Source organism: Notolepis coatsorum, assembly GCF_963971535.1.
Source record: "Notolepis coatsorum genome assembly, chromosome: 14".
In the NCBI taxonomy this organism is placed as follows: domain Eukaryota; kingdom Metazoa; phylum Chordata; class Actinopteri; order Aulopiformes; family Paralepididae; genus Notolepis; species Notolepis coatsorum.
The window spans coordinates 46,408,916-46,429,523 of record NC_140178.1 but is presented as its reverse complement, the minus strand read 5'-3'; the positions used below and the strand labels follow the sequence as shown (position 1 = coordinate 46,429,523).

Sequence of the window (20,608 nt, the reverse complement as noted above, 5' to 3'; positions counted from 1 at the left end):
GTGACATATGCGCCAATCGTGTGACAGCGGGGCTCCGTCATTACAGCGTCGTCTGCACGGAGAATTCCACCCCAAAACGCTCGTCTAAACGTAAAATTAAAAGTGAAACCGCAAGATGACTTTTGCGGTTTCTGTTCACAAAACGCTCGTCTAAACGTAGCCTCAGTTCAGTTGTCTGACGACGGTGCGGCAGAACCATTACTCCTGTCCCTTTGGGATAAAGTGTGCGTCAATGAACGTAAGTACAGTACTTATGTTTAGTCCTGCCTAATTCATTCCTTCAGCTTACTCTACCCTTACAGTATGTTCACATTGATCTATTTCTGTTGATGTTGTTTCTCTCTGCTAGTGAGATGGTGCTAGGCTGCGTTGTTAGCTTAGCCGCATGTTAGCTAGCCTAGGCTATATAACTATAACTCACTCATTACTGCTAGTGAATTGAATGTATCTTTACACCTGGTTTACAGTCTGCCTACTTATATTGTTTACATGTACTGCACGAGTAATTCCCTGCATAGGCTATGTAGGTTATATATAATAACTCTGGTTAAGTGAATGTCTTAGTTACTAGTTGCACTATATTACTAATGAATATTATTGTAGCTATAGACCACATGTTTATGACATTATGTTTATGTACGTCACTACTGTGTTTACTAATGTATACTGTATTGTATTCCTTTGTAGACAACCACACACACATGCAAATTCCCAAATACAACCAGTAACTGCAGCACGCCTCTGTGTGATTCTTTAATCGGAGTTACAACCCCATAGTGTCCGCCAGCTCTATCAAACGCACCCTGTGGAGGCCCTAGCCCTCCGTTTCAATGGTCTATGAACGTTACGCAAAGTGGGCGAAATGTTGTTGGCACAATTGTTTGCTTTCAGATAAAGCTATGGTAGCTGTATTCCAACGCAACAAACTTTTTATGGTAACATTACAGTTATATCCATAGAATCCTCCTCGCGCTTGCATGCTCCAGCTTCCACTATTTTGTTTGTATTTCTGATGTGATCGCAGGATTTCAAAGAGACTTCCGTTGGAGCAAAATATCAGTTTTAGTGACAAATACTTTTACTGGACATAAGTTAAGTTACTAAAAATAAGAGAATTATTCTCACGGGACATTATGACTGGTTCACATGGTACTTCATAACATCCATGGTGTTGGGGGGGCAGAAAGGAGCACTCATACCTGCCTAAAATGTGCAGTGTTAAATAAACATGGGTCTCATGGGTTTCATAATATTTCCTTCTGCCCAGAGATAGCGTGATGGTTAAGATCCCCCCCCCCCCCCCTCTGGAACCACATGTAATAAAGAACCTTCTCTCCTGGGTTTCCCCTACTCTGTCTCAATAAAGAACCTTCTCTCATGGGTCTCCCTTACTCTGTCTCAATAAAGAACCTTCTCTCATGGGTCTCCCTTACTCTGGCTCAATAAAGAACCTTCTCTCATGGGTTTCCCCTACTCTGTCTCAATAAAGAACCTTCTCTCATGGGTTTCTCCGTCTCCTTCTCATCCATATGGTACGTCATCCATGGTTCAATATGCATGTGTGAATTGCGGCATTTCCGGTTTTTGTGTGTGCGCGAGCGTGTGTGTGTGTGTGTGTGTGTGTATCTGTGTCCCACACTCTCCCCGTGAATAAATATTCAATCACTGTGCTCAGATGCTGGGGTGACGGCAACACTGGGGTCAGATTTCACACAACACTGGAACATGGCGAGCGGAGTCACATTTTGGGTTTGGCTTGAATTCAATGACGAGGGAATGAATTATGAAAACAGTAAACAGAAAAATGACTGCCTGTAAGCTTAGCATTGCTGCACACATGTCGCCTACGTAAATGGAAACTTTGCAATATGAGTGCACATCTGCGCTGCCACCACCGAGCAGTATCACTGTCTGGAAGTAGGACAGTCAAACACGTAAGAACACTGTCAGTCTCTGTGATGCCTTCCAACAAGCCTATCCTACCGGTTCAGAAAAACACAAAACAATATTTTTGCAAATAAGCTAAATAAAATTATTTGGGAATAAATAAATGGTAGCATTTTCTTCTCCTTACACACAATGTGAATCGAAACCGAACTGACCGAACTGACCAAATGACCCAAATACAGAGGTACGTATTGAACCTTCCTACCGTCTCAATAAAGAACCTTCTTTCCCGTCTCTCCCCTGCTCCCTCTCAGCCTTCCTACTGTCTCAATAAAGAACCTTCTCTCCTGTGTCTCTCCTACTGTCTCCATCTCAACCATCCTACTGTCTCAATAAAGAACCTTCTCTCTCAGCCTTCCTACTGTCTCAATAAAGAACATTCTCCCTCTCAGCCTCACATCGTCTCAATAAAGGAAAAGACCAAAAGAAGTGGACTGCCAGAAAGAAATTACTTATTTCAAAGGGGATGTTAGGAGCACTTGATTTCATTCACATTTAATGGTTCAGTTTAGATGTTGCTCAAGTGGCAATAAGGCTAAATCAAGTATTTTGTATAGCCCTTTTTACACTGCACCTTAAAATATATATTTCAAATGTGCCAATATACCGTTTCTACTGAGGTTTGCAATCAGTCACTAATCTCTTACCTGACTGTGAGCTGGGTATCCATGGAAACCAGGGTTTAAAGGCTCGTTGTTCTGATAAGAGAGAGAGAGAGAGAGATGGGTTGGGCATTTTACAGTTACTGGATCCAACAAAACTTTTACAGTTGAGTTTAGATGCATTTTCAACTCTAATCCCATATTATACTACACCCCCCCCCCCCCCCCCCCCCCCCCCACCCAAACGGTTCACAAATGAACAAATTATTTTTCAGGAGGTAGCTAGCGGATGAGAAATACATCCAAGAATGGTAATGGATTCATTTGAAAAGCTGACCTCTCGTCATGACACGATGACATGATGAAATATGATTGTAGTTGAATGCCCCCAGTGGGATCAGGTTGGAAAGGAACCCAACTTGAGCATGACATAAAAGCAAAATGGCCACCGTGTGAATATGGTCAATTGAGCTACAAAGGATATTTTCACTATCTTTGCTGCCTTTAACTAAATTGACCCATTGTGTGTGTGTGTGTGTGTGTGTATGTGTGTGTGTGTGTGTGTGTGTATTTCTACATCAAATCTATGGTAAAACAGATTGTTAAAGGAACACACCAACATTACTATGTGTGTTCAGTAGGAACGGTTACCGGTTCACCGTGGTTTCAAAACGTTGCAGTGTCAAAAAAAAACACAAAATTACGTTCAGACGGTAGGCGCCGACAGTATACGTTACGTTTCGAATCATGAACTTTGGAAAATGCCAGTCAGAAATGTTAACTGGAATAGCTGGGAGTTACGGTACCATGGCTAGCTAGTTAGCTGTAATGGATAATACATGACGTGGTGTGCTTTTATCTGAAAATAATGCTCAATGCACAGGGGGTAATTTACGTTAGCGCTTCGACGAGTGGTTTACATAGAAAGTAACGTTAGCTACAGCTTCGTTAGCCTAGCTAACGTTAGCTACATATCTAGCAAGCTATACAAAAAGAAAGTTTAATGAGAGTACTGATCTAGTGAGCTAGAATCAGAATATTCCACCCATAAATAGCTAATGTCAAATATAAATAACGCAATGGCCATACCAACACGTTCGTTTTGACGGGAGCTAGTTGACATTAGCTAGTTAGCCAGCTAGCTAGTAGTACCATTGATGTTGCTAATTGATTTCGGTCAACTAACGTTAGCGAGATTGGCTGGCCTACGTTCCGTTACATATTCATAATCATGAAAGTGTAGTGCCGAAGGATACAAGTCTGAGGCGGGATGTTGAAAGACAACGCTAAACATTCTGATAAACATGTTACACTCTGTTGACGTTGAGCTAGTTTGCTGACAGGAAAGTAACAAACAATATGGTCAGTGCGGAACCCTTATCCCCAACACATAGTTCCGTGGGTGAATTAGGTTGATCTTCCACAAAAGATGAATTGTTTAAATGCATGTTTAATCCAGTAAGAATAGTAATAGGCTATATAACATGCATATGTGCAAGTAGATTGTAGTATATACAATATAGTCACTAATATACAATAGTATATTGTATATTAGTATATTGTATGGTAACTCAGTTACTTCTACTTTGCATTGAACATTGTACATATGTACATATTGAACACTTGTGTCTACGTACGTGACTTCTATTTTATACTGCTATACTTATTTTATTTTATACTTATCTTTTTTGTCTAGCACAGTCTCTGGAGCGTAACAGAAAGAAGCATTTTGTATAAAAGTATTCTGTACGTCTGTATGACAACTAATAAAGAAACTTGAACTAGATTACATTAACAAAACGTATTGCCCTTTTGACATGTAGCCTACATATTCATAATCATGAACGTTTATTTGGAATTATTTTTTATTCTGTACTTAGTTTGAAAGTGGTCAGACAGTTCCCTCTGTGTGTGATACAGACAGTCTTCACACATTCATAAATAACACTTACAGAAAAACTGTCTTGTGCGCGTTTGTGCACTATAATAAAAGACGTTTTGTTCAATGGGGAAAAAATTGTCAAAACGAATACCGCGATATACCGTGAAACCGGGGTATTTTTTCCCACGGTTATCATACCATCAAAATGTCATACTGGCACATGCCTAGTGTTCAGTAGAAAGCTATCTGGCTGCAAGCTAGCCTAAGCTGGTCCATATCCACTTCCATTAATTTGTGCTAAGCTAGGCTAGCTATGGGTTAGCTTGACATGAGGCTAGGGCTGAGCACAAACGTTCGAACCTTCGTTCGTTACGTTGGCATTCAAATTCTAAATCAACATTAGAATTTTTAATTTTTAATAAAAATATTTATTATTATTATTATTTTTAAATATTTTTTTCTATTAATTCTGTTTAAACCAATGGGGTTTTTCTTCACAGATGCAGAAAGATAAAGATTAGGCTACACTAATATTATAGTATTAAAAGAAACTAGGGATGTCCGATATTATCGGCCGACCGATATTATCGGCCGATATCGGCAGTAAAATGTGATATCGGAAAATATCGGTATCGGTAAAAAAAAAAAAAAAAACAATAACAATTTTTTTTTTTTTTTTTTTTTTTTTTAACATTTATTTAACCTTTATTTACCCAGGCAAGCAAGTAAGAACCAATTCTTATTTTATTTATTGTCAAAAGTATGCATGTTGGTTTAAAATGTTCATTTTTACTTTTTTAATGATCATATTTTGCACAGATAATGCTTACATTTAGAAAGCCTTTTGAATGCATCCAGTGGAATTATTAGTTACCTGAAATTATTCCATTTTTTGGGGGGGAAACCCTGCATATATCGGTATCGGTTGATATCGGTATCGGTATCGGAAATTGGAGTTGGACAATATCGGAATATCGGTATCGGTAAAAAAGCCAATATCGAGCATCCCTAAAAGAAACTGATGAGTTATATTCATTAAAGAAAGTTGATTTAATTGATTTAGTTGGGCTGGGGCTTCTCCCTGGGCTGGGTCTGGGGCTGGAAAGTTGATTTAATAAAAATAAAAAACTACTAATTTAATCAGATTAATCACTTTATTCAAATTGAGGATTGAGGATAAATATTGAGGATATAAAAAAAACTGACGAAGTTCGAATCCCAAAAACAGGCTTCGGGGACAGCCTCACATGAGGCTTGCACATTTTCCATTCACACATTCACACATTCACACACCGACGGCGGAGGCAACGATGCAAGGAGCCAACCTGCTCATCGGGAGGCCTGTACGTTAATGCCAAGCAAGCAGTGCAAAAATGCTTCCGCATTCGTCACCGCACGCTAGTGCGGTAAAGCGCCCTTCTTTTCAGACAAATGCTACCGTGCGTGCACCGGCGGCGGCGTGCTCGCTCAGGTGCGTGCGTGCGCCGGCGTGCTCGCGCGAGGTGCCCGCGCATGCGCATGAGATCCCGCCTTGGTTGACACGGGGACCACACTTTTAAAACTTAAATTCCTTTTATTTGTAGTTGCTACAATTTCAAAAAGGGAGGTGCCCAAGGTCAGACCAAAAGAAAAAAAAGAAATTGGCTTGGTATGAGTTCCACAGCGCCCTTGTTCCTGGCTCCATCCATTCACAAAAAACAGGGTTCTAAAGTGCTACTGTTCTATTACACTGTAACTGTTAGTAGTAGTAACATCCCTGTTCTATTACATTATTTTTCTCCTCTGTGACCGTTAGTAGTAACATCCCTGTTCTGTTTAGGGATGGGTACCGAATCAGGTACTTTTAAGGGTACCAACCAAATCACGTGGGTACTACCGAGTACCAATCCGCCGGTGCCACATTTCGGTACTGTTATATAAAAAAAATCCGATGACTTTATTCAACAACAAAGCAGTCGGAGTAATGGCAAGCCGAAAACGGTCGCAAGTGTTGTTACACTTTACAAAGCTAGATGCAGACAACGCTCGCTGCAGTATTATATATATATATTAGGGCTGTCCCCGACTAAGGATTTGGATGGTCGACTATGATTGGCCAAAATGTGCCGTTAGTCGACTAAAAAAATAAATAAAAAAATAAGTACAATATTTTTTTTAAAAGGAATTAAATTTTTTATTAATTTTTTTATCATTCCATTTGGGCTGTGGGGGTGCTAACCCTTTTTTCACCAATGACGGATTAATGAATGAATGAATGAATGAATGAATGAATGAATGAAAACTTTATTAACAGATTGCAGAATGGGTACAGTACAGTACAGCTCAATACATACAATTGTTAAGGGATGCAGACCAGAGAAAGACTTTCGTCTTGTTTACATCAGGGTCCCCCCATCGTAACATATATGACATACATGGACATACAGATAGACAGTACTGCTACATCTATACATTTATGACATACCAGATTTGCAATTACAGTACTGTTTGTGATACAAAAATAGTCCAGAAAGAAAAGAGTATATACATTAGGCGTAGAAACTGTACATTGGATTGGGTAGGTGGGGGTGGGGGGGGACTGTACATTGGAGGTTGGTTGGGTGGGGTGGGGGGGGGGGGGGGGGGGGGGGGGGTTGGGGGTAGGAGTGGGGGGGGCGGGAGGGGGGGTTGGGTAGGAGTGGGGGGGGGGGGGGGGTTGGGTAGGAGGGGTGGGTGGGGGACACTGTACAACTGTACAAACAACACTGTACATTGGATTATTGACAAGACCATACTTGGTAATTTACTGTACATTGGAGGGGGTTGTGTTCGGACATTTACAGGGGCCAGTTTCGAGTTGTAGTCTCCCTTAGGTGTTTTTTGAGTGTTTTTGAAAGTGGGTTTGAAAGCCGTCATTCCTCGCCATGCTTAATCTGCCAATGACGGATTACGCCATCATCAAGATCAATATTCAAATTTCTGTCATGGTATTCATATTTCACCGACGGATCCTTGATGGGTGCTGTGGATCTCCACTCAACTCTCCAACGGTTCAATATTGCCACCTGGTGGCCGATCGGCCAAACCGGAAGTGGGGAAGTGGGGCCGGAAGTGCTTGGTGTCCCCCCTATTCCGTCCGCCACTCCCGCTATCGCTCCCGGAGCTCCATCTCGACACACTGGATAATCGATCGGTTGCCATAACTCAATAAACAACGTTATTTGGACGTATATAGTATTATACAACCCGGAAATGGTTAATCTAGATCAACATCCCATAATAGCGATATTTTTGCTCCACGCTGATCACCCAGCGGTAAGAGGAAGCTGCGGTGAGTTTCAGCGTTTTTGATTATTATTAACCATACAAACTGCTCTAATCTATATATCACCCATACAACATGAATCATTTAACGTTGGTCATTGCATTATAAACGACCCCCCCCCCCCCCTCCGGTCACCAGCAGATGATGAGTCATGACGTTTAAGACCTTGTACAATTGACATTTTTTATCTGACGTCAATAGCTATCAAACTGCATTTGATGATCTAATATATGCATAAATGGCTATATCTCACGTTCTATGAAATACAGCAGAAAACGATAAAAACATATTTATACTCTGGACGGTATTTTAGTATGAATGTGTGAATGAAAAAGTAAAACCTTCCTACATCCTGAACGATAGCTAATCGATGTTGAATGGGCCATAGTAATGTCAATTTAGCAATACAATTAAAAAAGTTATAGCCCTGCAAAGTAGATTAACATCTCCATAGACAAATAGAGCTGGCAGAGAATGGATTAGGACGAATCAAAGTGGTGGCGGAGAATGGGTTAATGTCTGAAGGAGTCGACTGAAGGCTTCTTGTCCTCTGCAAAAGCATGCAATTGGTCCACTGATGGACACATCTTGATATTTGTCTAGTCTAGTGTTAGCCCCTTACGTGACTGCGATCTGCAAGCCAGGGGCTTTTGGTATCCGCAGTCACTCTCAGGCTAGTTTGGACCACCAAGCGCTGCTTCTGAGCTGGGGGTGGGTCAAAAATATATCAGATATGAATTTCAAAGGTACCCAGCGTACAATATGGGTTTCACACAGCGAGGCGCTGGGGTCTGAAAGCTCTGAGTTACTAATAAACAGTTTAAATCATTGTTATAAAACGAGTGGTACTCACAGAGCGAGCCATGTATTTCCGCCGTTGGTGTCACAGGAGCGCATGCGCACCAGGCTATTTGGCTGCCTGGTGCGCATGCGCTGTGACACCAACGGCGGAAATACACGGCTAATTTCAAAGGCAAGCTGGGTACCTTTGAAATTCATATCGGATATATTTTTGACCAACCCCCAGGTCAGAAGCAGCGCTTGGTGGTCCAAACTAGCCTGGTAGCTACATAGCTGAGAGTGACTGCGGATATCAAAAGCCCCTGGCTTGCAGATCGCAGTCACGTAAGGGGCTAGTCTAGTGTGTTCATTAGATGGGTGAAATCCTCTTTCAGTGCCTCTGTGCCCGTTTTCGTAGGCAGTTAGCCTCTGGTATGTGTGCCATTAGCGTTAGCCACGCTTCTAGGCCTCTTTTCTTTTGGGGAAAAAATAAAAAATAAATAAAGAATTATAAATATTTTTTTGTTTTTGTTTTATATATATTCGACTAAGAGGTTGGCCAGTCGACTACAGCTCCTTTCGACCGATTAGTCGACTAATAGGGGTCAGCCCTAATATATATTAACAAATTGTTCTAAATAAATAATAATGATAATAAAATTATTTAAAGTTTGATTTTTTTTTTTTTTTTACAACTGAGGTAGGTAGATTACATTTTTAGAGACTAAAGTACATAAAAAAGGTACAGTTGGCTACCGGTATCGATTCACAGGTACCGGTATCGGTTCAGATGTGAAAGGTACCCAACCCTACTTCTGTTACATTATGTGTTTCTCCTCTAACTGTCTGTTAGTAGTAGTAAACTAGTAACTATTACATCCCTGTTCTATTACATTGTGTTTCTCCTCTAACTGTTGTAGTAGTAACTCTTAGTTCTGGTTCCAGTGCCGGTTATAGCAGTAAAACTGTTCGATTATGATTAAAAGCACTCCTTCTTCTAAACATCTGCTATATGGTTGTTTGTGATTTTTGAGGGGAAACAGAGCTTTTTAATGACTTGTTTTAATGTCCAGGCTGAATGATCAGGGGAAACACTGCACCATATGCTCCTAGAAATGTATCTGTGCTCCATAAAAAATTGCAGAAGGAGCAGGAATGAAACCAGATTCAAAGTCTGTCTGGGATGAATAACCAGCATTTTCAATTACTTTCACAGATCACGCTCCTGAATTTCTTTCCTGTGCTTCCAGATGTTTCGATACGTCCTCCTCCAGGAGAAAAACCGCGCCATGAAGCCGTTATCTCCTCTTTCAAAGCCTTTTCACTGGATGCTAGGAGACGCAGAATTATAATCGCTGCTTTCGGGCGTAAACCACACATCTCCAACAACCCAAAACCCATTCGAAGAAACCCAATGTATTCACTCCAAAAATACACGGGTGACTGTCAATCTGAAAATGAACTCCCCGTTTGGGGATGGGTTCTTCATCCTAAGACCGGGGAAAAGAAAGCACTTTGAGGCAGAGGGCGCGTGCCAGCCGAGGGGGTTAACCGTTATACAATGTCTCCAGAGTTAACTGTTGACACGTCTCTATCTCTGTGGACCCCGAGCGCTGCTCCAACACTGCTGCTGACTGGTGAATCTTTCAACACCCTGCCAGACTAAACCAATCGCACTCCAGAGAGAACGAACCCCCCGACCGAGCCCCAGATTCCAGAACCCAGTGTTGTGGTTAATTGCTCCATAATTACTCTTAATTAGATTATTTCTGTCTCTTTTCTTCTCCCTGCCCTATCACTTTCCCCCAGCATAGGATCCTTTGTTTGCCACAGAGCTCTGAGTGGAGGAGGAGGAGGACGAGAGGAGAGAAAGAGAGAGAGGGGGGGGGGGGGTTGACAAGGGAGGCCTGGAACAATGAGGAAAGTTAACGAAACGATGATATTTTGACAGCAGTCAGTGAGGGAGAGATGACACCAGTGCGGTCTAGGCTGCCGGCGTGCTGCACAGAGAAAATACGACCGCCTAGCGAGACCCAGGCCTCCACTGTCACGCACAGGAGAAGGGGGAGGGGAGAGACGAGGAAGAGGGGAAGGAGGGGGGCTGAAGAGAGGACAGACATGGGGGGAGGGGGGTGTCTGCAGCAGAACTGCACACGTGTTCAACTAGACGTGCTGCCATCATACTGGAGTGGCATGACTGGGGAGGTGGGGAGGCGACAAGAGTGTTTCACATTTAAACTAAAGCCACTCGACTTGACCGCGTCCCCTCTCCATTCAACAAGCAGCTTGGATGTGTGGGCTGCGGAGGAGAGTCAACAGAGTTAACCTCCTGGCCCTGACCTCTGGCTGCCTGCTGCAGGAATCACTTCCTTCCTACTTCCATTCATACAGCCAATCAAGAGGAAGCGTCTTGACTCGGGCTGCCATGGCAACGGCAGGGGAGAGGTGCTGCCGATGGCCCGGCAGAGACGCGCAGAGCAGGCTAGCTAAAACCGGCTCACACTGTAATAACTATTTTTAAGACAAGGACTTTAAGGTCCTACATGGGCTTAAGCACTAAAACAGATGTGGTAGTGAGGGATGGATGGATGAAGAGAGGGGGAGGGGCTATATAAATGGAAAAGGGAGGAAGGAAAGGAAGGATGAGGTCACTGAAAAGAAGGAGGGGAGGAGGGCTAACACTGGAAAGAGGTAAAAGAGAGAACATGATAGAGACTAGAGAGAGACCGTTTGACAGCAAACACAGTTCACTGTATGTCTCACTTCTGGTGCGTGAGCCAGAAATGTGACTGTGTGTGTGAGTGAGTGTGAGTGTGTGTGTGTGATTACATGCCCAGCAGTATCCAGAGTTGGGCCGTGTTCTAGTGCTCCGTCTGAAAACAGCCCTCTCTTTGTCTCCCCCACACTCCACTTCCTGTTTCATCTGGAACCAATTTCCCCCTCGTGCCTCGTCCCCAGGGGGAACGTTCTCCTCTGCGCGCCGCTCTGAAGCGCCAGGGCCGAGGGGGGCTGGGCGGAGGGACGGACAGGGCTATATTCAGCAGAGCACCGAGGGGCAAAATAACAAAACTAAAAAGGAAGCACTGCACACTTGATGCTGATCACAGGACAGAGGGAATATAGCCTTAAACCTACAATGCCTCCGCAGGGCCAACCAAGGAGAGATCTCCTTTTGGGGGAAAAAACAGGGTAACTTAAAGAGGCGACGGCAGCGCCAGTGTAGCAGTTCTGCTGGGCGGCACACAGGGAAGAGACTGTATGTGTTGTACAGTAGACGAGACGGATGGAGAGGAGAGGAAGGAAGAGATGGAGGAGGAGTTTAGCTGAACAGAGGGAGGCACAGGGGGGAAATTTAGCAACATCTGGAATCAATCTGTCTGGAGAAGCGGGCGGGCGAACGGGGGAGTGTTGGGGGCTTGGGGGATGGTGGGAAGAGAAAAAGAAAAAGAACAACAGACAGATGAAAATAAAGAGAGAGAAAGACATGGGAGAAGGAATGCAGGGATTAAAAGACAAAGCTGAGAAAAGAGAAAAACAGAAGAGAGAGAGAGCGAGAGAGAAAAAAACGTGGAAAAAAGACAATGACTCATAAGAGAAGAATGTCATGTGACTTATATTTCCTTAAGGGATGGAGGAGGAGGGGGGGGGGGGTTCTGAACCCGATACCTACTTTTAAAAACACACTAGTTTATTCAAACTCGCTCAACACACACAGCCCCTCACCATATGCCGCCAAGGATATATGACACGTCTGACTGTGTGTGACTAAAGTATACATTACGCGCTGCCGCACTCACGGCAAAGATTTTCAAAAACGCAAAATACTACGATGCGCCCCTAAAAACCCTGAGTCAAAATCTACTTCCACACTGTAATTTAACAAGTTTCCATGAAGTTAATTCCATGCAGTTAGCGGGAGAGAGGGGGAGAGAGAGAGAGAGAGAGAGCGCTCTGGCAGGAGAAGCCTTTGAAGGCAGCGGCTTCAGACAGACATCCAGTCACACACACACACACACACACGTCACACACACACACACACACACTGCCTCTCTCTCGCTCGCTCCATGGAGGGCCACACTAAAGGGCGTCTCTCTGTTTACCCCCCCTCTCTCTCGCTCTGACTTGCTATTTTAGGAGAAGTAAAGAAGTTGGGGAGTTGGTGGAGCAAATGCAAAAAAAGGAGGCGCAGTGGAGAGAGTGAAGGCAGAATGACATGAGGTCAACAGATGGTGAGGAGGAGGAGGAGGGGGGCTACTAGTCTAAGGAGGTGGAGGGAGGGGCAGAAAAAACTAAAAGCAGTGGTAAGAAGACAAGATGAGACATGAATCAATATGTGTGGGTTTGTGTGAGTGAGTGAGTGAGTGAGTGAGTCTGTGTGTATCAGCGAGTTCATGTGTGTTTATGTATCTGTGTGTGTGTGTGTTCGTGCACGTGCGAGGGAGGGGGACGGGACAAGAGTGCATGTGACAGTTTTGGGGCAGCCTTGGGAAAGGAGGAGGAACCGGCAGGAGGAGGGAGTGACAGTCACAACAGCATGCAGGAGGGGACATGTTAGTTGACATGGTAGTGCTTAGAAGGACTGGAGAAGAAGAGAAAACTGACTGACGCCACTGGAGAAGAGGGGGTGAAGTTGAGTAACTTCTTAGGAGAGGACTTTGAGCTTATCGCTACCGGTTCAAAGGTCAAGGGTGCCTCGGCTGCATTCCAGCTCAAAGTTCAACAGCAATCATTAAACAGCCGGAGAGAGAGGGTCCACAGTGATAGACGCATGCATTCGTTTTTCTTCATTAACACCATTATTCTGCTGTTGTCCACTCCTTTTTAACACCATTATTCTGCTGCTGTCCACCCCTTTTTAAACCTCAGACGAAGAACCATTGCTTTTTTTTAGTACAGTTTCAGAGGAACAATGTTTTCAAATGTTATCAGAATTATCAGAAGATGGTTAAGAGATGTGTAGTTAGATTATTGTGATTGAAAGTTAAAGACGGTTCTGGTGGATTTACAACTGCAAATACACAGGCTGTCCAAAATATTTCAAAACATAAATATGGTTCTTCTGTGCAATGGTTCAAATATTCAGGCTTTTTGGCTTTCTACGAACACTTGATAGACCGCAAAGAGAGCCACTTAACAGTCAATTGCATAATGATCTCCTTGAAACACTGAATATTCACCTCCAGTACTTAAGCCACACATGGGTAGGTGTGTGGACGACCCTCAACTTGTTGTTAAAGCATTAGTCAAGAGTCTGTAGCAAATAAATGAGTGAGTGAGTGAATGGCTGAATGTGTAAGCAGTTTTCCAGTACTAGTAGTGACTGCTGTACTGCATACATTTTTCAGTATGGGTGACCCCAGTGGGAATCGAACCCAACCCAGGCAGTGTGTCAGGCATTACCCACTGAGAGCTACACTATAGGACACAAGACTACAAATGAAAGGTTGATCCCTGGACAGCAGCAGAAAAGGTTTACAAGAAAGACCTACCATTTCCTAAGGGTAGGAATCACCAGAGGACGAGGCCCCACAATATATTATCATCACAATACTTAAAAAATTACATCACATTAAATACGATAGTAGTAAAATTGTGCAATATATTGTGATTTATTACCTTTTTTCAACTGAAAATTATGTCCCCAATGGAAAACTGTCAACATCTACGGTAAAAATATAGATACAACATCTTCTGTTCATTTCAATAATTTGTATTGCCAGCAAAAAATGGCAATACTTGGCTTCCACGATACAATATGATATATTGCCACAAAAATATCAATACTATGCTGTATTGATTTTTCCTCCCACCCCTGGATTTCACAGAATCATACGACACTTAAGCAAATTAATACAGTGTGTAATGACCAGCCGAAGAAAGTCTTAACTGCTATGGTCCTGGTAATAACCTATCTGGATGATCTGGTCATTAACGCTGCACCCCCCACGCCTTGCTCTGGCCGGCTAAAGCGATCAGTTCAGTTAATGCCCTCTCCTAAATGAGCCTTCATCTCGTTAGCGCGACACAAAGCCTCTTTACTGCCAACGATAGGACAAATCGGCTCTCAGAGAGAGAGAGTGGAGGACCACAACACTGCCTCGAGGGGAGGCAGCAATACTGCAAACAGAGTAACAAAATGTACTGATGGATGAAAGGAAAGAGGGAATGAGAGAAAGATGATGAGAGAAGAATGCTTGAGAGGGAAACAGTTGACACAGATTTAGAGTGAAACGGAGATGACACAGATGTGCAGAGGGGGAAAACAAGTTGTGTATAGAGAGAGAGATATGAGCACCGGGAGAGGGAGTGACAGAGAGAAAGAGCGAGAGAGATGATGAAAGATGGCAGAGATGGGACAGCAGAGGGGTGGGGGGAGGGGCGGTTTGCCTCAATGGTACACCGAAAAGCCCATGAACCAGGAGTCAATTAGCAATCTGGAAATATGCCTCAGGGGGGGACATGCAAGGGGACAGGGCGGGTGGGGGGAGGTGGGGCATATACGCGAATAGCTAGAGGGAGAGTGTGTGTGTGGGTGGGGGTTTAGCTCGGAGGGGAGGAGAGAGAGGGGGGACAACAAAAGAGGAGAAGGAGATGAGAAGGCCGTCTCCTGCACTCTCCTTCATTATTACAGTGCTGATTTATATTCAAGCTGTAAGGTCAGCAATCTCCTACCTCTGGCTTTCAACGGGAATAATATGGTAATCACAGCATGGCGCAGGCAGAAACGGGAGCATCAAGCACTCGCTGACCTCATCTTCAACATCCCGGGCACGTAGTAGTCAGTTACGGAACAGATTGACTGTCATCTCCATGCGTGCCCCCTGCCCACCCTGAGCAATATATGGAATCCCTACTGATATCACCATATGGAACCATGCAATGTCTATAATAGCAAAACAATGCTGCAATATGGACCTTTTCCCCCCCATTCATCATTAAAATAGACACAATCAGTGAGTAAAGCAGGTTGAAAATATTCTAGCTATGTATGAAACATTACTCCTCAGTGGTAAATCTAGCGTGGAAACAGTGTGATGTCAAAAGGAAGTGTGGACAACTGAGTGTTTTAAACCACATGAGAAAAAGGTACTCTTGAAACTAAAAGATACATAGCAATTGCTAAATTATCTGACAGAATAATCACAATGTGACATTTTGTCCATATAGTGCAGCCCTACGATGTAATAGCCATGATAGGTTCAGTTTTTTTTAACGCTGTGCATAAAGGAACAGAGAGACTCCATCTAATTTAGCATATAACCCCCCGCCCCCCCCCCCCCAGTTTGATAAAATCCCTTACTCTATCCATCACCCTCCTCTCCGTCAGCCTGTCCCCTGACAGGACTTTCATCATCTCCGCTTTCTCTTCTGTCCTCTCTTTCCCGCCCTCCCCCTCTCCCTCGCTCTCTCTCTCCCTTCATCCCACGGGCATATTTCCGGCCTGACCCCTAGTGCTGGGCGATCGATACAGCTGATGGGCAGAGAGGGAGAGAAAGACCTCCTGACACGGCACCGCTCATCGTCACATCATCCTTTTCCCACCGCCAGCATCAGCATTCATCCTCAGTAGGGATGCTCGATATTGGCTTTTTTACCGATACCGATATTGTCCAACTCTTAATTTCCGATACGATATCAACCGATACCGATATATGCAGGGTCGTCGTCCCCCAGAAAACGGAATAATTTCAGGTAATTAACATTACATATCTCTTGTTGTGGAATTAACAGTACACAACATTATGCATACTTTTGACAATAAATAAAGTCAGAATCTGTTCTTACTTCCTTGCCTGTGTAAATAAAGGTTAAATAAATGTAAAAAAAAAAAAAAAATTAAAACCGATACCGATATTTTCCGATATCACATTTTAATGCCAATATCGGCCGATAATATCGGACATCCCTAATCCTCAGTGAAGGCTGGCGGAGCATCACTGTATCATGCAGGCCCTATTTGTCATTGCAGTAGGTCAGCAGCACAGCCAATTGAAGAATTGTACTCGTTCCCCTGGATTCAATTACCCACAGCTGACCCGGAACCGTGTCTGTCTGCCCCCTCTGCCTCCCACTAAAACACTGAACGTCAGCAAAAAATATCTTGTGCCCTATTGGATTATGGATACTGTGTGTGTACAACAGCAGTGATGTGTATGTGTGTAAGAGGGAGAGAGAGACAAACCAGTCCAGAGGAAGTGGGTGAGAGAGGTGTAATCTGTGTTCCTGTAATGTACTGTAATGCACAGATTTGCACAGGAAAAGAAGAAAGCTAAAGGGCTCTCGCCGCGTTGCTGTCTCAGCAGCAGTCGAGTCATGGAGGAAAGGGGGAGACCTTTAGCAGGAGGGCCCCCCCTGAGCCCCTTCCTCCAGCAGCAGACACCAAAAGGCTCTGTTCTTTGTCTTTCAATGTGACCCCTCCCCCAATTCCAGCCCGTCTCCCCCCTCTATTAACACCTAGCGCCTATCACAGGGACACCAGAGGGGATTAATGGCACATGTGGTGTGTAGTAGGATTTTCCATAGCCAATTATTATAATATGGCCAATTATGATCACAGGTCATCAGTTCATCCATAAAGGTACCGAAAATATAATTAAAATAGAGCAAATGTGTATACAATTTTTTTTTAATAAAGAATGTGTCTGTGCTGTGTGGTAATGCACTGGAGTGTTTTCTACAAGAGGGGCATAGGTCTGATCTTTGCTGTGTGCTGTCTTGTCCGTCATTGCAATGTAGCCTGTATCATATTACCTTTGTCTAGCCAGGAATGGCCCATGCTCCCGCACCAAGCAGCGCCATGAGCACAGCTGCGGGCTTTCTGCAACACATACTCAGCATTTGCCTATACTTTTCGTGATATAATAACTACCCTATTGCATGCTTGTATTTGGGTGTTTATCCATTTGCTGCAATGATGCGTGGTTATGTTATTGATGAGAGAAAAGGGGCCTCTGTCAAAACACCAACACAGTGATGCTCGTGGAACAAAAGCTTCCAGTGAAGGAAGAGAAGAAGCAGGGAGTTTGTTATAATGTTGCAAACCTGCACAACACGATATCGGGGGGGGGGGGGGCGCTACGGATGAAAACGACATTTGTTTACATTCTGATGATCCATACCTGTCCAATGTCACCACCATCCACGACCCCGGTCCCGTCTATCCGTGGTCGTTTGCACTCCGCGTCGGTGAGGTCGGTCAGAGCTGCGGCTGTCTGCGTCTCGGGCTCCGGGTCTCCTCCACGCTTCATCCCGCGGACCGTCGCTGGACCCCCGGCCGCTGCATCACTGATGTCTCTCTCATGGTCCATTATGCCCCGGGTAACGGGTAACATCATGGAGGAGGCGACGTCGGTCGACATTAACATTGGTTGGCAAGACTGAGTCTCCACTTGAAAGTCTCTCGCTATGTTCACCTTGTTGTTTTATCCCCCAGATTAGAAGTCACTGATTTAGCCTATTATTACTCGAATTTGCAAACTAATAATGTCCGAGCAGATCTTTTTCATCAACACAAGCAGCTCGCAATGTTTATCGTCTTAACTTAGCTATTCAAGACAGAACATCATGGCCATGTGAGGCTCTCGCATAAAGCAAACAGAATACGGATTTTTCTTTCTCATCAAATAATAAACAACCTTGTTACTGCTGGTCGTCTATTTCAACGCAGAACTCAAGTCCAAATCTCGGCTCCTTGGCGAGCTAATTAGCTAGCTACCGTTAGCTAGCTTGTTAGCAACACATTCCGCTAGCTCCTTTATAGATGTGGCTGAACACTCTCTCGCTCTCTCCGCCAAGAATAGAAAATGTTGGAAGAAATAGCAACGGGAATCGCTTCTCTTTGCTCCCGGCGAGCAAATCCTTTCTCCTTTCTCAGCTTAATGGTTTTGCATGAAGCCTTTCTCGTGTTCTTCTTCTTACCGACCCTCTCCTTGATTTCTGCCCCTTCTTCTTATCACCGTTCTTTCTCTCGGTGTGTTCTCTGGCTCTGTCTTGGCGAGGAGCACGGTTTCCTCTCGTCTCCGTCCCGATTGGTGTAGTGTGTGGAGAGAGAGCCCAGTGCACTGATCCCAGGTCAGATCTGTTTGTAGTCGTCCTACACGCACAGCGTGGACAGCGGTGTGAAAAGGGCTGGCCCTAGGTCGGTGTTTTCTCTCACTCACTGTTCCCCCCACCCCTCCCCTCCCCACCTTAAGTTATTTCGCTATTCATATGTTCGCTGAATTCATAAACAACAGGATGCTCTTCCAGACCAAACCCGTTGCGAACGTTATTATTGGGCAATGTTGGTTTATTTAACTAAAGGGTTAATCAACGCCTTCATTGTAAATAGACGGAGTCACACAAGTAGGCCTCAAAATCAAACAAACGTGGTAGCTGGTATTAAGGCAGCCATGAAGTGTAATAATAGAAGATAATATACAGGTGACAAAAATAAAGCAGCGGAGAAACAGGCCAAGGCTGGTTGTTCTGAAAGGCAGATGTAAAATAAACCTCTGTTTTTGATTGTACTGCGACCCCTGGTGGAATTAAAAGTGTAGAGCATTGAAATGTGGTTCAAGTTGAGAGGAAAATGCGTGTGTGTCTCTATTTTCCGTATGTTACTTTTTGTTCCGTATGTTTCTAGTGTCCCTATATTATGTTACTTAACTTTGTTTCTCGCATGCGCAGTAGTGCACCGCACAGTACGGCCTCTCTCTCTCTTATTACTGTCACTCCAGACTGGTTGCCAGCCCTTCTGTGTGTGTGTTTGATTGAATTGACTGAAAACTTTCTCTGGTCTGCATCCCCTTAACAATTGTGTGTATATTGAGCTGTACTGTATTGTACCCATTCTGCAATTTTCAATCAATCAAAACCAGAAAAAGACCTTCATCTTGTTTACACCTATACCTGGAGGGGAGAGAACAGATGGTGCCATGGTGGAGGTAAACGGTACCCTACCCCCCCCCCCCCCCCCTCACAGTGAGCTGTGGTGTTCCACAAGGAAGCATACTAGGACCGCAACTGTTCCTAATTTGTAACTTGTTCTTGTTCACAGACGACTCAGCCCTGCTGGTCTCTGACAAGAACAAGTTACAGGTTGAAAAAACCCTCAGCTCGGAACTAGGCAAAATCTGCATATGGCTCGCTGATAACAAACTATCATTACACATGGGCAAAACAGAGTCCATTCTCTTCGCTTCAAATAACAAACTCAGCAAGACCGACGGCTTCTCAGTTACAGTGGGTGACAATATTGTCACAAGGAAAGATGAAATTACCTACCTGGGTTCCATCCTAGAGGCTAATCTTTCCTGTGACAAAATGGCATCCAATGTAATAAAAAAAGTCAACCAACGAACTCGATTCTTGTACCGGATCTCCTCTCTGGTAAACAAGAATACCCTGAAGACTCTGGCAGGAGCACTCATTCAAGGGTACTACGACTATGCGTGCACCTCATGGTACCAAAGCACCTCAAAGGCGCTAAAAACAAAATTACAAACATCTCAAAACAAACTGGTCAGACTACTGCTTGACCTTACTCCTAGAACCCACCTCACCCCTGCCCACTTTGACAACCTAGGATGGCTTAGAGTAGACGATAGAGTACAGCAACTAGCAATGGGCCTGGTCTACAAGATACACTACACGACCAAGGTACCCATGTACATGTCAAAATACTTCCCAAAGGTCAGTGAATACCACGATCACAACACCAGAGGGAGCTCCACAAATCATGTTAAACCCAGATTCGGCTCAAACAAGGGACTAAACACGTTTCGCAATTATGCCACATCAATGTGGAACGCCCTACCCAAAGCTGTAAAGGAATGTGAATCACTACCCACTTTCAAAACCACTCTCAAAGAACACCTACGGGAGACTGCAATTCGAAACTGGCCCCTGTAAATGTCCTAACCCAACCCCCTCCAATGTACAGTAAATGACCAAGTATGGTTTTGTCAATATTCCAATGTACAGTTTTGCTTAGTTGTACAGTGTTCCCCACCCATCCCTACCTACCTCCTACCCAATACCCCCCCCCCACCCACCCAACCCCACCCCACCTACCCAACCTCCCCCAATGTACAGTTTTTACGTCAAATGTAT

At 44.1% G+C, this 20,608-nt stretch overlaps 1 protein-coding gene across 2 annotated transcripts in view; it reads right to left on the bottom strand.

Moving 5' to 3' along the window:
- Positions 1-18,534, bottom strand: part of LOC311241077 (RNA binding protein fox-1 homolog 2-like) — a 99,347-nt gene extending 80,813 nt beyond the window's left edge. Inside the window, exons 1-2 of one of the 2 annotated variants that reach the window (XM_084329756.1) lie at positions 17,635-18,534; positions 2,595-2,645 (exon numbers count right to left, since the gene is read on the bottom strand). In XM_084329756.1, the coding sequence (XP_084185882.1) occupies positions 2,595-2,645; positions 17,635-17,880 (297 nt within the window). In that variant the 5' untranslated portion in view covers positions 17,881-18,534. The remainder of the gene's footprint in view (positions 1-2,594; positions 2,646-17,634) is intronic. The other variant, XM_084329757.1, reaches the window with a different exon arrangement.
- Positions 18,535-20,608: the final 2,074 nt, after the last annotated feature.